General features: G+C 39.5%; 1 protein-coding gene across 1 annotated transcript in view; it reads right to left on the bottom strand.

Moving 5' to 3' along the window:
• The window catches only part of LOC126428168 (ras-related protein Rab-27A), an 84,010-nt gene that overhangs the window by 48,759 nt on the left and 17,874 nt on the right, over positions 1-17,377 (bottom strand). The window contains exon 3 of the mRNA XM_050090080.1: positions 16,899-16,966. Coding sequence (XP_049946037.1) covers positions 16,899-16,966 — 68 coding nt within the window. The remainder of the gene's footprint in view (positions 1-16,898; positions 16,967-17,377) is intronic.

Raw genomic sequence — 17,377 nt, 5'->3', positions numbered from 1 at the left:
AACTTTTGCCTGGCATTCCGGCCCGAGACGCTGGCAGTCGTGCATGTGTGAGGTGTGCTTGCCTGCATGCATGAATTGTGTAAGTGTCTCTTTTTACTGATGAAGGCTGTGACTGAAAGCTTTATGTCAGCATCTTTTAATTGTGCCTGTCTGCGACTTGACGTGTCTTCTTTAAGCTAAGTAGCAATCTGTCTTTTCCTACATTGTTGATATTTTTGGCTAAATGATTCAGAGAAAGCACAGAAGGCCCACATTTTCAACTCCACAAGTCACCTTATGGCAATGGCGCTCATACCATAGTTCACAGGGGAAGCTCGATGTGTAGGTATGAACTATTTTTAATATTGTGGAAGATTAATAGCGATTTGTAAGTAGTCAGAAAAAAGTTCTAATTACGAACTAGTTAAAAACCTATGTAATACTGACTTATAAATCATTTTCTTGAATGAAAAATACCAAATTTTTTCCTTTGCCTGAGAGTTGGAGGGTGGGTGGATGGAGGATGGGGTTGTGTGGCTGCCGCCTTTCTCCCCTTGCCCACAGGCATGGGTGCCCTTGATTTATGGTGTTTGGCAGTGCGTATTTGTGAACCGCTGTCACCTTCCCCCTTTCCTGTTCCAGTCGTGATCATTTTTTGGGAAGAATGATTGAAGGTAAGCCTTCATGTGAACACCAATTTCTCTTAATTTTATGTTTATGGTCTTTACATGTGATATAGCTAAGAGAAAGCAATATATTGGGTAACTCTTCTACCAAATGTCATTCTCCCATCTTTAACACTATGATACAGAATGCCTCTCTTGCAGCATTGACACTGGAGTTGGCTGAGTACGTCTGTAATGCTCTCATGCTTTCTAAATGAACCTATAATAAAAGGTGCTACTCTCCTGTGGATCTTACCTATTTCCTCTATCCCTCCTATATGGTACATATCGCGGAATGACGAGCAATACTGAAATATTGGTTGAACGAGAGTTTCATAAGTTACCTCCTTTGTGCGTGGACTACAGTTCATGAGGATTCTTGCAATGAATCTGTCTGGCACTCACTTTGCACATAATTAATTTTACATTGTCATTCCTCTTTAAACCATTCCATATGCATACTCCTAGATATTTTATGGAAATGACTGCTTCCAATGATTGTTCTACCATTGTGTAATCATACAATAACATGTCATCCTGACTATTTATTGCAATACATTACATTTGTTTATGTTGAGAGTCAAATGTCAGTCCCAACACCAAGAGTTAATCCTCTGCAGGTCTTCCTGCAGTTAGTTGCATTTTTATAGCACTGTAAATTTTCTGTATACAACGGAAAAAAACTAGTGTATCTCGAAAGACAACATTAATTTTGATCCAATGATGGCATATGCCACCAAGGGCACAGTAAATGTACTGATAATGGTTTCGATGTTGTCTGCCAACAGATAGTGTAGCAGCATAGCTATAGCGCACCATCTGCTTCTATCCTTTAACAGGGAATGCTCACAGCCGAAAAGCTCAGTGTGGTGCAAACATGTGAAGCAACCAGGCAACAATTCCATGGAGATGCATTTATGCTTGCTACAGCCAACTGAGCGAGTTTGAAAGGGGTCAAATTGTGGCCTTACGTGTGGCAGTACAGCCCTTTCAGAGAATTGCTACAGAAATTGAACATGTTGTATCAGTTATGCAATGATGCTGATATCAGTGAACACATGAACATTATCACACCTGTAGATGAGGTTCTGGACTTCCACACAGCACAGATGACCACTACAATCTTCATATTGTAAGGACAGCAGTAGCAGATCATACAGCTACCACAACACAGATAAGAGGGCTTGTCAGCCCAGACCTGTCAATACAAACTGTTGCGAACTTGTTATTAGTAGTGGAACTACGAGCACACACACCTCTAGCCTGTCACAAGCAATCCAAGGTAAAGAAGGAAGAAAGATTAGGTTTTAGTGTCCCGTCGACAATGAGATCATGAAATTGGATGGGGAAAGGAAATTGGCAGTGTCCTTTTCAAAAGAACTATTTTTGCATTTGTCTAGAGTGATTTGAGCAAAACATAGAAAACCTAAACCCGGATGGCAGGACAAACATTTGAACTGTCATCCTCCTATCTGAAAGTCCAAAATATTATCCACTGTGACACATAAACACTGTACGAATAATGTGCGTCCACAGTGATCACCAAAGTCTCCCGTCCGAACCCAGTTGATCTCTGCCCGCAAGTCACAACTGTTAACAAACCTCAGGGAGGTGGCATGTGCCTTTAGGACGGCGGCGACTAATTTTTTGTCGACTGAGCTTACTGGACTTGTGACAGTTGCACAAGTATTACACAGCGTTTATCAACGCGTAATGTTATGGGTGTGATTCCGTGATGATGTTACAACTTTTAGGGATGATGGAGAAGGGTAACTATATTAATCTGAGGTAAGGGACACTGGTCCGGAAATGACTGAGTCTAAAGTTGTAAGCAAAAATTGTTCCGTTACCTCTAACAGTCAAATATGTGTGCCTGTACCATTGTTGCTAAGATTGTAGGGTAGTAGTATGGACCAAAACATGGAAATACTGTCTGGTAAACATCAGCTCTAAAATGCATATTTTAAGAGATATGAGCACTCGTCCATCTTCAATACCGTGAAATACATCTCTTCTCCTGAACAAGTGCCAACAGCTCTAAAGCTATACAGTTTATAGCCCATATTTGCTCGACATTTCTTTTTGTTCTGATAGATACTGCCTCCTCCGAAACTATGGACATCAAAAAATTTGCAGTGAAAGAGATGTTTTTCATGTTATCAAAGTGATCACAGCTCTTAAGGCATGCTTTTTGAGCCCATGTTTACTACACTTTCTTTTCCTGTTTCAGTCCATATTACCACCTCTGAAATTTGTGTACTCTACAGTGCTAGCAAAAACAATACCAGTAAATGTATTCCACTATCAGAGGTATTAGAAAGATTTATGCTTATAACTTTTGATACAGCCATTTTCAGACCAGGTTCTCTTATCTTGAATTGATATATTTACCCTTCTCGACCATCCCTGAAAATTTGTATCATCATCACATAATCACTCTGTATAAGTGCAAACATATTTTCTTTGAGAGAGTTATAAAAAGCTATTTTTTTCAGTCACAGCAGTGGGAAGATATAAATGATTACAACTAGTTTCAGACATTAAACACCATCTTCAAATCTCAAGTGGTCAGTTACAGTTCCAGTAGTCACATTTGTTGCTGTGAATGGCAGTGTCAACATTAAGAATTAATTACCAATTGAGATTGAAGGGCTCTCTTTGGCTGATATCAGAACACTTGTATATTCTCACAGAAGTGACCGAAATAACCTGATGTGAGTTGCAAAATGATCACACAACCTTGTCTTTCAAGCAAATTGTCACCTGAGTTACAGATTAAATATGCCTCTATAACAAAGCTGTTAAATGATTAGCAGGCAAATAAGCAGAGGCAAACTGTGAATGACGTGGCGCAAACACAATTCCCTAAATTTGACACATTCACTGCAATGACCAATTTCCAAAATTTAAACAGCACAGCGATTTTTCCAGAAAAAAATCCTGTGGTTCATAACACAGTATGACAAATTTTCTGTCAGTAGAAAATATCAGTTCCTTTTTAAATTAGATGGGAATTTTATAATGCTGCACTAACATGCTTTATCAATCAATCATGCAAAGGTTCTCATAAGTAAATGCTGCTGCTATAGCATAACATTGACAAAGTTTGACAATTCACTTGGAATCCATGATTTAAATCTATATAGTTACAGGATCAGTAACGTTTACGCAGCACGGTGTTACTGGTAAAGTGATTTTTCATTCAACCTTGACATAAATTGAATTATTAACAAAATCCAGAGCCATCTGATGGAGGTCTTTACAGAGCAGCAGCACCCAGCTGGATGATGGTGATGACGACGATGATGATGATGATGATGGTAGATATTACAAGTGCATTAAATGTCAGTGTGACTGAATGTTGTGACAGAAGCGCATTTAAATATAATCATAAAAAGGAAACACTTAATGGGTGCCTTCATACACAAATTATAAAATAAGAAAAACAATAGAAAAATCAGACTCCAATAACAACAATACAGAAACAACAGATTGCTATTCATAACATAGAGCATGCACTGAGTTGCAGACAAGGACAATGAAAAAGAATGCTACAAATTTTTCAGCTCTTGGACAAACTCCTTCCTAAGAAGCAGAAAAAAAAGAAACAGAAATTCATGCAACTCACACACACATGGTTACTCCTTCTGTGTACTAAGGCCCAACAGCGAATGGAGTGGAGGGGGGGGGGGGGAGTGAATACAGCACAGCCATATCAGAGTTGGTACACCCTCTTCTTCACCAAACTTCACCCAGTATGTTGTCCACAACAGCAAATGTTCAGCAGACACATGAGTATCGTCAGCATTGCGCCAGGGAAGTGTGATAGGATTACTGAAGCAGCAGAGCAGAGCAGAGACATATAGGTGGCTAACTATATCACATGTACCTCCCAAGTCTCAACAGTTCTCTTCAGTTGAAACTTCCGGGCTGAGAGGCCGTGGTCAATGTATAAAATTTCCACCTGACGTTTCGCCAGTAGCCGGACGACCTCAGAAGATGTCTCCCACAGATGGGAGACAAAACATCAGGTGGAAATTTTATACATCGACCACGGCCTCTCAGCCCGGAAGTTTCAACTGAAGACAACGCTGGCCATGAAAGCCTACATTGTATGACTCAACAGTTCTTTTAAAAAAGCCAATCACTTCTCTCTATTGTCATGCTCTCCCTACATCTACATCTACATATATACTCCACTAGCCACCAAGCAGTGTGTGGCAGAGGGCACAATTCACGCGCCAAAGTCATGCGCGAGGGAAAAACAAATGCCTGAACGCCTCAGTACGAGCTCTTATTTCCCTTATCTTTGAATGATGATCATTACGTGATTTGAAAGTTGGTGGTAATAATATATGCTCTACATCCTCGGTGAAGACTGGATTTCGGAATTTAGTGAGCAGCCCCTTCTGTTTAGCGTGTCGTCTATCTGCAAGTGTGTCCCACTTCAAACTTTCTATGAGATTTGTAATGCTCTCGCGATGGCTAAATGTACCGGTCACGAATCTTGCCGCTCTTCTTTGGACCTTCTCAGTCTCTTGAGTCAGACCCAACTGGTAAGGGTGCCATGCAGACAAACAATACTCTAAGACTGGACGAACTAACGTATTGTAAGATATTTCCTTTGTGAAGGACTGCATTGCTTCAGAATTCTACCAATAAACCGTAATCTAGAGTTCGCCTTACCTGTTACTTGTGTTATCTGATCATATCATTTGAGATCATTTCGAATAGTCACACCCAGATACTTGACTGATGTTACCGCTTCCAAAGACTGATCATTTATTTTGTACTCATACATTAATGGGGACTTTCGCCTTGTTGTACGCAGTAGGTTACACTTACTAATATTGAGATATAACTGCCAATCATTACACCACGCATTTATTTTCTGCAAATACTCATTGATTTGTTCACAACTTTCGTGTGATACTACTTTCCTGTAGACTACAGCATCATCGGCAAACAGTCTAAGGCTGCTGTGAATACCATCAACCAGATTGTTTATGTAAATCGTCAAAAGCAGAGGACCTATTATGCTGCCTTGGGGCACTCCTGAAGTTACTCTTGTTTCTGTTGAAGTCACCCCGTTCAGGACAACATACTGCTCCCTGTCTGTTAGAAAACTTTCTATCCAACCGCATATGTCATTGGATAGACCGTAAGTGCACACTTTTTGTAGCAAGCGACAGTGCGGAACTGAGTCGAACGCCTTTCGAAAGTCGAGAAATATGGCATCAACCTGGGAGCCGGTATCTAGAGCTTGTTGTATATCATGCACAAAGAGGGCCAGCTGTGTCTCGCATGACCGCTGTTTCCTAAAACCGAGCTGGTTTCTGCAGATGAGCTTCTCAGACTCTAAAAGGGTCATTTTGTATGAACACAAAATATGTTCCCTATTAGTAAGTTGCAAATGATTGGAGTGCTAAACTTGGAGATTGGTTACTGTGCGGAACATTTATGTATATGCACAAATAAAGGAGGCAATCCCTACATAATAATGAGGTAAAAATACTTGCAAACTTTAAATACTGTGTCACAATTATTATTTATGGAAATTCCCGTCATTATCATCATATATTTATGTCTACATTCACACTCTGCAAACCACTGTTGTGCATGGCAGAGGGTACTACCCACTGTACCATTTATTACAGCTTCTTCCCATTTCATTCATGTATAGAGTGTGAGAAGAATGATTGTTCAAATGCCTCTTTGTGCACTGTTATTAATCTAATCTTGTTTTCACGATCCTCATAGGAGCAACACTAGGGACTGTGGTATATAAGGTATGATCAAAAAGTAATTGAAGTTTTTGTTTATCTTTAAAGAATCTCTGTTTATTCATCAACATCAACTTTGTTCCCTTCAGAATACTCCACCTCACTTGTGCCACTTCCAATCTTGGAAGTACTTCTGGAACTTACTTTTTATTGTGATATTAAGCTCCTTCAGCAATTCTGCTTTTATCTCACCAATGGTGGCAAAATGACAGCCTTTCATGGTTCTCTTTGGCCTTGGAAATAGAAAGAGGTTGTGTGGGGGTCATGTCCGGTGAATACGGTAGATGAGGAAACATAATGGTTTGGTTTTTTGTCAAAAATCATGAACATACATTGAGATGTGAGCAGAAGCATTATCGTGATGCAATTTCCACAAGTATTTCTGCCACAGTTCATCTACATCTACATCTACATTTATACTCCGCAAGCCACCCAACGGTGTGTGGCGGAGGGCACTTTACGTGCCACTGTCATTACCTCCCTTTCCTGTTCCAGTCGCGTATGGTTCGCGGGAAGAACGACTGCTGGAAAGCCTCTGTGTGCACTCGAATCTCTCTAATTTTACATTCGTGATCTCCTCGGGAGGTATAAGTAGGGGGAAGCAATATATTCGATACCTCATCCAGAAACGCACCCTCTCGAAACCTGGCGAGCAAGCTACACCGCGATGCAGAGCACCTCTCTTGCAGAGTCTGCCACTTGAGTTTGTTAAACATCTCCATAACGCTATCACGGTTACCAAATAACCCTGTGACGAAACGCACCGCTCTTCTTTGGATCTTCTGTATCTCCTCCGTCAACCCGATCTGGTATGGATCCCACACTGATGAGCAATACTCAAGTATAGGTCGAACGAGTGTTTTGTAAGCCACCTCCTTTGTTGATGGACTACATTTTCTAAGGACTCTCCCAATGAATCTCAACCTGGTACCCGCCTTACCAACAATTAATTTTATATGATCGTTCCACTTCAAATCGTTCCGCACGCATACTCCCAGATATTTTACAGAAGTAACTGCTACCAGTGTTTGTTCCGCTATCATATAATCATACAATAAAGGATCCTTCTTTCTATGTATTCGCAATACATTACATTTGTCTATGTTAAGGGTCAGTTGCCACTCCCTGCACCAAGTGCCTATCCGCTGCAGATCTTCCTGCATTTCGCTACAATTTTCTAATGCTGCAACTTCTCTGTATACTACAGCATCATCCGCGAAAAGCCGCATGGGACTTCCAACACTATCTACTAGGTCATTTAGATATATTGTGAAAAGCAATGGTCCCATAACACTCCCCTGTGGCACACCAGAGGTTACTTTAACGTCTGTAGACGTCTCTCCATTGATAACAACATGCTGTGTTCTGTTTGCTAAAAACTCTTCAATCCAGCCACACAGCTGGTCTGATATTCCGTAGGCTCTTACTTTGTTTATCAGGCGACAGTGCGGAACTGTATCTAACGCCTTCTGGAAGTCAAGAAAAATAGCATCTACCTGGGAGCCTGTATCTAATATTTTCTGGGTCTCATGAACAAATAAAGCGAGTTGGGTCTCACACGATCACTGTTTCCGGAATCCATGTTGATTCCTACATAGTAGATTCTGGGTTTCCAAAAACAACATGATACTCGAGCAAATAACATGTTCTAAAATTCTACAACAGATCGACGTCAGAGATATAGGTCTATAGTTTTGCGCATCTGCTCGATGACCCTTCTTGAAGACTGGGACTATCTGTGCTCTTTTCCAATCATTTGGAACCTTCCGTTCCTCTAGAGACTTGCGGTACACGGCTGTTAGAAGGGGGGCAAGTTCTTTCGCGTACTCTGTGTAGAATCTAATTGGTATCCCGTCAGGTCCAGTGGACTTTCCTCCACTTCAGATTGCTTCACACAAATGGCGCATAACTTCCTAGTAATATTCTTTACTGACCACGCGACCATAGGGCAGGAACTCATAGTACACTTTTCCATTGCAATCTAAGAAACATTCAGGAGAACCTTCACATGTGATTGAACTTTAATTTTTTTAGATCTTGGCTCTTCAGGCAGTTTCCATTGGGATGATTGGGCCTTGGTTTAAATGTCATATCCATATAACCATGTTATAACCTTCTTTAGAGGTTCTGACTTGTTGACTTTATTCAGAAATTTCTCAGAAATGTCATCAGCTATCTCTCTGATGGTGATTCAGCCATTTTTCAGAACCAATTTCTTTACTTCTTCCACATTGTCATCACTAATTGATGTGCTAGGGCATTCAGGGTGGTCATCGTCTTCAACGACATCTTGACCCGCTTTGAAATGTTTATACTACTTGTAAATTCTTGTCCTACTCATAATAGATTCGACACAAGCCCGCTTTGAAATGTTTATACTACTTGTAAATTCTTGTCCTACTCATAATAGATTCGACACAAGCCACAGTCAACATTTCAAATGCAGTACTACAATTTATTCCATTTTTCAAGCAAAATTCAATGCAAATTCTTTGCTCAAACTTTTTCAAAATTAAAAATTCACCTTTTTGACTGTCAACAATAAACTAAATATTCAAAACAGCTGAAAAATGCAAACATACATCAGGAACAAATGAACCAAAAGATGAAAAAAAGTTTGAAAATCAGATTATAAGGCCCACAAAATAAAAAAAAATTCCCCTATATGGTAAGCAGCAATCTACCCTTTTCACAATATTGTTGTTATTCCATCCTGGATTCTGCATTATTTCATTACAGCTCATATTCCTACATTCATCACATAAGAGGGTTCTTGGAACTTTGTAAGTAGGCTTTCTTGGGATATTTTGCTTCTACCTTCAAGTGTCTGCTGGTTCAGTTCCTTCAGCATATCTGTAATGCTCATCGGTGGATCAAACAAACCTGAGACTGTTTGCACAGTCCTTCTTTGTATACACTAAATACCCCCACTGCCTGTTAGTCCTACCTGGTACAGGTACCAAGTATTTGAGTAATATTCTATCTAGGGTGCGTTGTACAGGTGTCCAATAACCAGTTTCCTCTGCAGAATGTTGCATTTTCCCTACTACTCCACCAATTAAACTAAGACTGGTGCCTGCTTTACCTACAACTGAGCCTATGTGATCATTCTATTTATTTTCCCTACAAATGTATGAGTATTTTAGTGTTTTGAGAGTCTAACCCAGGCCTGGCGAAGTGTGGCTCACGAGCCATTCTCCTCCAGCGAGTGCTTCCACATCCAATTTGACACCTGCAGTGCTGTTACAACCCTGCCACAGCCTATTGTTCACTTGTTTGTCTCCACTGCTACAAATATTTACTCACTTTAATTCTGTTGCTCGGAGCAACAGGTTTGTAAATGTTCAATAACATTAAACAGTGTACTGAGAAAAATGGTAATTTTCAAAAGCACTATCTACATCTACATCTACATTTATACTCCGCAAGCCACCCATCGGTGTGTGGTGGAGGGCACTTTACGTGCCATTGTCATTACCTCCCTTTCCTGTTCCAGTCGCATATGGTTCGCGGGAAGAACGACTGTCTGAAAGCCTCCGTGCGCGCTCTAATCTCTCTAATTTTACATTCGTGATCTCCTCGGGAGGTATAAGTAGGGGGAAGCAATATATTCGATACCTCATCCAGAAACGCAGCCTCTCGAAACTTGGCGAGCAAGCTACACCGCGATGCAGAGCGCCTCTCTTGCAGAGTCTGCCACTTGAGTTTATTAAACATCTCCGTAACGCTATCACGGTTACCAAATAACCCTGTGACAAAACGCACCGCTCTTCTTTGGATCTTCTCTATCTCCTCCGTCAACCCGATCTGGTACTGGTGTGCTGATAGCACACCAGTTACAATTGATATCAAAACTATCTTCCCTGCTCAATTAAGAACCAGCAGAAAAAAAGAGTTCAACTTTTCAAAGAACTATTCATCAGGAAGCACTAAATGGAAAAGTGTCAGAATGGTATCAGCAATGAAACATGTAATGAAAATTATGAATATATTATAACACAAGAAAGAAGCTAGTAAAATCTCACTATTCAATCAAAAATTTAAACAGTTTTCAGAAATATATTTATGCAGAAAAAGGAGATACATTTCTTCATCCTGAAATTCACTGGCAAAAAAATATTTAGCCTAGTCTTTTTTTTCATTTAGAAAAGAACTTTTTAAGTTTTTAGATAAAGATGTAAATTCAGATACAATGAAATTTAAAAATAAACTGAAGGATTCAATTTTTTTAAATCAGAATCAGCATTTCTAATAGATTTCACAAATAATTTGAATTTTCGTTTGCAAAGAAAGGAACACAAAATTTCTGATATGTTTGTAGATGTTAATGGATTAATGTCTAAACTTGTGTCGCTTACACTGCAATGAAACAAGGAAAACGTTTGTCATTTTCTGAGGTAATATGAAATAAAATTTTCAATACTAACTTTTGTTATTGATGTAATCTCTGAGAGTTTCACTGTCATTTCAAAGATTTGAAATCCCTAGAATTGCGTGCTGCCCCCCCTTTCTTTTTCTTTAATAGTGTGTTGAAAATTAGCCTCAGAAGTGTCAGAAGCGAGCTTGAAGAATATGTGTGCAATGTAAAAAATGATCTGTTCTTACTACCCAGACTGGAAAAAGTTGTGCAATTTTTGAATTCATGCTACAAGATTGGTCCCCAAACTCACCAACTTCATTCATGAAATAAAATCATATTTTGGATCAAGATACATATGTGAAAGTACATTAAATCTTCTCAGTGTAGTGCAACGATCAGTGAGTTGTCAGAACATCAGCTTTGCTTCCAAAAATGCAATCTGAAATTGATATTGCAGAAGTAGTAAAGACTGAGTTAAACAAATTTGCCCCAGGTATTTAAAAAAACCTCACTAATGCAACTAAAGGTCTGACACATATAACGAAATGAGAATCAAAGTTTTAATAGTTTACATCACATGATGTTTACACGTAAGGAGTAGGTAGCGCCCCATGATGACTGACAGTTGTCCCCTGACATTGGCTGGTGTGGCTGTGGTGAGGCCGTAACAGTACTGCACGAGTTCTGTTGCAGGGGGGAAGAACTTAACAGAGGTGAACTGCCTGCAAACTAAGCTTTTCCTGGTCTGACCTAACATGCTACTGATACTTTATTCCAAAGAGGAGGACACATTAGAAATTTTTTAATTTCACAGGTTTTAAAACATCCAATTTTCAATTTTTAAACTTGTCGGTACACATGTTCCTGATGTACATTTGCATTTTCAGCTGTTTTGAATATTTAGTTTATTGTTGACAGTCAAAAAGATTAAACATGTTTTCAAGTGTTCGTGAATTTTTACATTCAAAAAAGCTGGATCAAAGAAAATGCATTAAATTTTGCTGCATTTGAAATGTTAAGTGTGGCTTTTGGCACATTTACTGTGAGCAAATTTATAAATGTTTCAAAGAGGATTGCAAAGACGCTTAAGATGACGACTGCCCTGGATGCCCTAGCACATCAATTACTGATGACAATGTGGAAGAAGTAAAGAAAATGGTTCTGGAAAACCATTACACCATCATCAAAGAAGTTGCTGATAATGTCGGCAGTTTCTTTGGCTCATGCAAAGAATTTTTTCTGATGTTTTGGACATGAAACGTGTACCAGCAAAGTTTGTTCCAAAACTGTTAATGTTGAGCAAAAATGATCCACACAGACATCACTCAGGAATTGTTAAATGAAGCTGACAACAATCCAGAACCTCTAAAGAAGGTTATAACAGGTGACAAAACATGAACATATGAGTAAGATACTGAAACCAAGGCCAAAGGAAACTGCTTGAAGAGCCAAGATAGAAAAAATTTGCAAGTTTGATTACATGTGGAGGCTGTTTACACTGTTTTCTTCCATTGCAATGGAACAGTGCATTGTTAGTTCCTACCTTATGGTTGTACTGTCAATATGGAATACTACCTGAAAGTTTTGCGCTGTTTGTGTGAAGCAATCTGAAGAAAATGACCAGAATTGTGGCAAAAACACTCAGGGAAATTGCATCACGATAATGCTCCTGCTGACATTTCAACGTGGATTTTTTGGCAAAAATAAAAGTTTTATGTTGCCTCAGCCGCCATATTCACCAGATATGGCCCCCAGCGACTTCTTTCTATACCCGAGGCTGAAAACAACCACGAAAGGACATCATTTTGCCACCAATGATGAGATAAAAACAGAACTGCTGAAATAGCTGAACACCATAATGGAAAGTGAATTCCAGAAGTGTTTCCAAGGTTGGAAAAAGCACTGGCACATGTGTATTATATCTGAGGGGCATTACTCTGTATGGGACAGATTTGATTTTGGTGAATAAGTAAAGATTCTTTAAAGAAAAAGAAAAATTTCCATTACTTTTACATTGCACCACATGTCTGTTTTCAAGTGGAGGCCACTGTATTATGGGAAGGGGGTTGGGGGGGTCAGAAGCAAGTAAAATTTCTACATTTTGTGCTAATTGTATTATCTTGTGAGTCGGTCAAGTTTCTTAGTTATAAACTTTGCAAACATCAGAGTTTTATGGAATGTAATTTCATTATCACTATTATATTTATTTCTTCTCAACTGACCTCAGCTGACAAGCTGCTCAAAAACTTCGTGGTTTCATACATACTGCTACTACACAGCAGATTGAACCCCAGATCTCCGAATTTGTAGCTCAACACTTACCCACTCAATCATCAAGTACACATCATCATCATCATCATCATCATCATCATCGTGGTCAATTATTATTATTATTATTATTATTATTACTATTAGTAGTAGTAGTAGTAGTAGTAGCAGCAGTAGTAGGAACAGCAACAGTAACAAAGTTTAGAGGTGACTAAATGCAAGATGCAGCAAGCTTGTACAAAAGCTACATGCAATAATGCATAAAGGCATTATGGGCAGCCTAAATAATGGAAACTCACTTCCAATACTGAAGGTGGTTCAGTATAGACTCAGGGCATACATCTGTGTGTGTGTGTGTGTGTGTGTGGTGGGAATGAAGAGGGGGGGGGGGGGGGGGGGGAATGACCACAGGCAGTGCAACTGTGACAGAGATAATAAGTGGGAAGTGACCCTGCGCAATTTCTTTCAGGCAGTGTCAAAGACAGGACACAAACCGTACATAAGAAGATGCCAGATGGAACATGTGGCTGCTGTCACATGATTGATTGTGCAGTCTCCAATTAAATCCACTTGCCCAAGAGCAGCTGAACTTAGAACATTAGGAAATGAGACTATAAAACTGATATATAATGTTTGCTACTTGGGCAACAAAAGTAGGGAGGATATACAGAAAAATGCAGACTGACAGTAGAATAAAAAGTGTTTCTGAAAAAGAGAAATTTTTTTTAACATCTAATATCAATTTAAATGTGAGGAAGTCTTCTTTGGAAGTATTAGTCTGGGGTGAAACACCGATGATAGGCAGCGCAGGTGAGAATAAAATATTTTGAATGTGGTGCTACAGAAAAATGCTGAAGACTGGAGGGGTAGACCAAACAACAAACTAGGAAACTTGAATAGAACTGGAGAAAAAAGAAATTTATGGCACAACTTAACTATAAGAAGGAATTAGCTGGCAGGACACATCCTGAGGCATTAAGAAATCATCAATTTTGTATTGGAGGGAAGTGTGGGCACTAAAAATTGTAGAGAGACACATTAAGCAGGTTCAAATTGATGCGGTATTCAGAGACAAAGAGGCTTGCAGAGAACGGAGTAGAACGGAGAGCTGCATCAAACCAGTCTTTGGAATGCAGAACACAACAGCAGCACCAACAACAGTGTAGTCAGGACCAAGTTTATTTCCATGAGAAGTTGATTTAAACGTGGTGCTATGGGACTGCTTCAAGATTAAGTGTGTATTTCAGAATACTGAGAAATTTAATGGACAGTTTACTGACAGAGTATCCACAAATACATGCATCACTGGGCAGCAGCGGCTACTCGGGTGGAAACTGTATGCGACATGTGACTAAAATTTTAGTCTTCTGCCACGAAAAAGGGTCACTGACTAGACTCCATTTTGTCTGTTCCCAGCTGAAAGTGGAACCCGTCTACGCCATTGTTACACTTAATAGTGCTTGGACTCACATTAAGCTTTGTGTTTCAGCTGAATTCACACCAATTTGGCCTTCTTTGCTGTAGCTACGAACGTCAAGCAGTTTAATGCTTGAGACAAGAACTGCAACATTTTCAGCAGCAAGAATATTGTTTTTTTGGCAATGGCAGTGCTCTTTGGCAATTTTCACGGTATGGGCACTCGGTTGTAGTCTGATGCACTTTTCTGTGCCTAACTCTTTTCCACTAATAATGAAGACATCATCAGAGGCTATAAACATTCAGACAGCAGTGTCAATTTTAGACAGACTCAATGGGCACATTGTGAAAAGAACAGAGCATTTCCTGATACCAAGAAGTCTCACAGAATTGGGTTGTGGAGCTCATAGTGTGGCATAGATGGCAATGTTTGCTTTATTCGGCACTAAGACCCACAAATACCTAAGAATTACTTTTGGAAGAAATGGCTGCTATGACAAAGAGATAAATATGGTACTATGTTATTAAAGAGCTCAGCTTCTAGTAAAAAAAAAAAGAACCCCCTAAAGGGGAAGTTCTTCTCCCATTTGCAAGAAGTCACAGATCAAATCAACAGAGTACTAAGACGAGACAGTACTGATGCAATGGTTAAACAACTAAGAAGTAGGAGTATACATGATGATTCTTATTGATGTTTAAAAATTCCTGAAGCAATGAAGATGATGCTGAGATAAATAATTCCAAAATCGGATGACAAATGTTGAATATGTGATTTCACCAGGTGACATACCTCACCTCATGTGCAAAGGGCTTGTCAATTCTATCCTCGCCAGTAGGGGGCAATTTTACACATCACACTGTTAGGCTTCACTGTTTTTGAACATATTTTGTAAATGCAATATGTTGTAAATGTACCAGTTACAAAATATTGTCCTCACTTTAGCCAAGCAAAAGTGTCCTTCAAAAATGATTCAAATGGCTCTTAGCACCATGGGACTTAACTTCTGAGGTCATCAGTCCCCTAGAACTTAGAACTATTTAAACCTAACTAACCTAAGGACATCACACACATCCATGCCTGCGGCAGGATTCGAACCAGCGACCGTAGCTGTCGCGCGGTTCCAGACTGTAGTGCCTAGAACCGCTCAGCCACCCCAGCCGATGCAAAAAAGTGTCCTTATTTTGTATTTCTTTCCTTCTGTCCCTCCTTTTTTTGTTTACAGACTTTATTTAGTAAAGAAAACACAGCTTGTTTACTGGTAGCAATGCAATTTGGAAGGTTACACATATTTACTTGTGATGCAATACAGTAGTTTTTAATGCACTCTGCTTTGCAATTAACTGGTGGAGACTACGAGGCCAGTAAATAAAACAATAAATCTTACCTCTATGAAAACACAGAACTGTGTGATGCAGTGCGAAAACTATTGTTCCAGGCACAAGACTCGAGCTCTGAGCCCGACGTGCTAAAGTCTGAGATGAGATGATCAGGTACGACAGACCAATTGGCCTCTCATCTGGTGACATCAAATGTTTAATATCTGTCATCCAATTTTGGTGTATTTCCTGACATTTGCGACCTCACGTATCTTATATCAAATTACTTGTCTCAGCAACATCACTTCGGGGGTTTTTAAATGTTAATATGAATCAATGTGTATAAAATCTTTTGTACATGAGGTCAAATGTATACTGGAACTACAAATAGAAGCATCAACTCTTGGCTTATGGAAAACAGGAACAATTGTCATTCATCGATAATACAGTTTTATCAAGTTCTAATCATTACTATGTTAGGATATAAAGAGGCCATAGCAATTCAAAAATAGAATAGTAGTTTAAGCAAGAAGGATGAGGACTGATATTTGACAAACTGTGGGCCTCAGTACTAAATAATGTGAACACATGTCAGCACAATCCAGAGAGCTTAGGAAGTGGTCCAGAGACATCATGAACCAACCGTTGGATGGATACATGTAAAGAGCTAGGCCTGGTGAACTTGTTTCAGTTTGAAACCGCTACCCAGATCTTTATAGACTCTTATGATGATGTCCCCAGTATTATAAGATGAAGCATTAGGTATAGAAATATAACTCGGACCACAGTGTAATGCCCATAGAACAAAATCACTGATAATGTACATACTGGCCACAAAAGCCCGCAGGGGCCGCGCTCTTTCACTTTTATGTACCAGAGGGACTCAGGAAAGAGTTATTGCAGACTGGGGCAGTGAGTTGTTTTGAATGCCATTTTCTGTGTTATTTTGTGTGAGGGAAGTCTGTTGCCTCTCCTGATATATTTTACACCGCTACACCAGCTTTGTTTATGTACAAGACTGACATCTATTTTGCCCTGTTCAAAGTTTCCATTATTTAGGCACTAAGTGCCTCTGTCAGCAGAACAATGACTATTGTAAACAACAGCAACCTCTCTTGTCCTGCTGTGTCCCACAGCTGCAGGTGTATCCTCTGGCTTCTTCCTTGCGATCTGTACACCTGTGGACAGAGGATAAGATGAAATGCAGAACACAATTCACATACAAATTATTAGTTTCTAAGTAACAGCTAATGCAATGCATTCTGTACTTACTGCTACCAAGGATGGTTGGACACACACACACACACACACACACACACACACACACACACACACACACAGAGAGAGAGAGAGAGAGAGAGAGAGAGAGAGGCATTTATTCTGCATATGAAAATGCAGTCTGAACTGTGGCAGCTCATTTTTCATACAATTTCAAGGCTAACTTAAATTGCATGATTAACTGTTACATTACCTTTTGAGCTATGTAACATAATTTTCAACAACTTCATATCAAAGTACTCACTAACATTACATCCATCCATCCACTGACAGGAACACATACTGTCAATTAATTTAATCAAAATTAGGTC

Source organism: Schistocerca serialis, chromosome 12 (genome assembly GCF_023864345.2).
Source record: "Schistocerca serialis cubense isolate TAMUIC-IGC-003099 chromosome 12, iqSchSeri2.2, whole genome shotgun sequence".
NCBI classification, from domain to species: domain Eukaryota; kingdom Metazoa; phylum Arthropoda; class Insecta; order Orthoptera; family Acrididae; genus Schistocerca; species Schistocerca serialis.
Note: the sequence above shows the minus strand (reverse complement) of the source record. Positions and strands in the feature narration are given on the sequence as shown.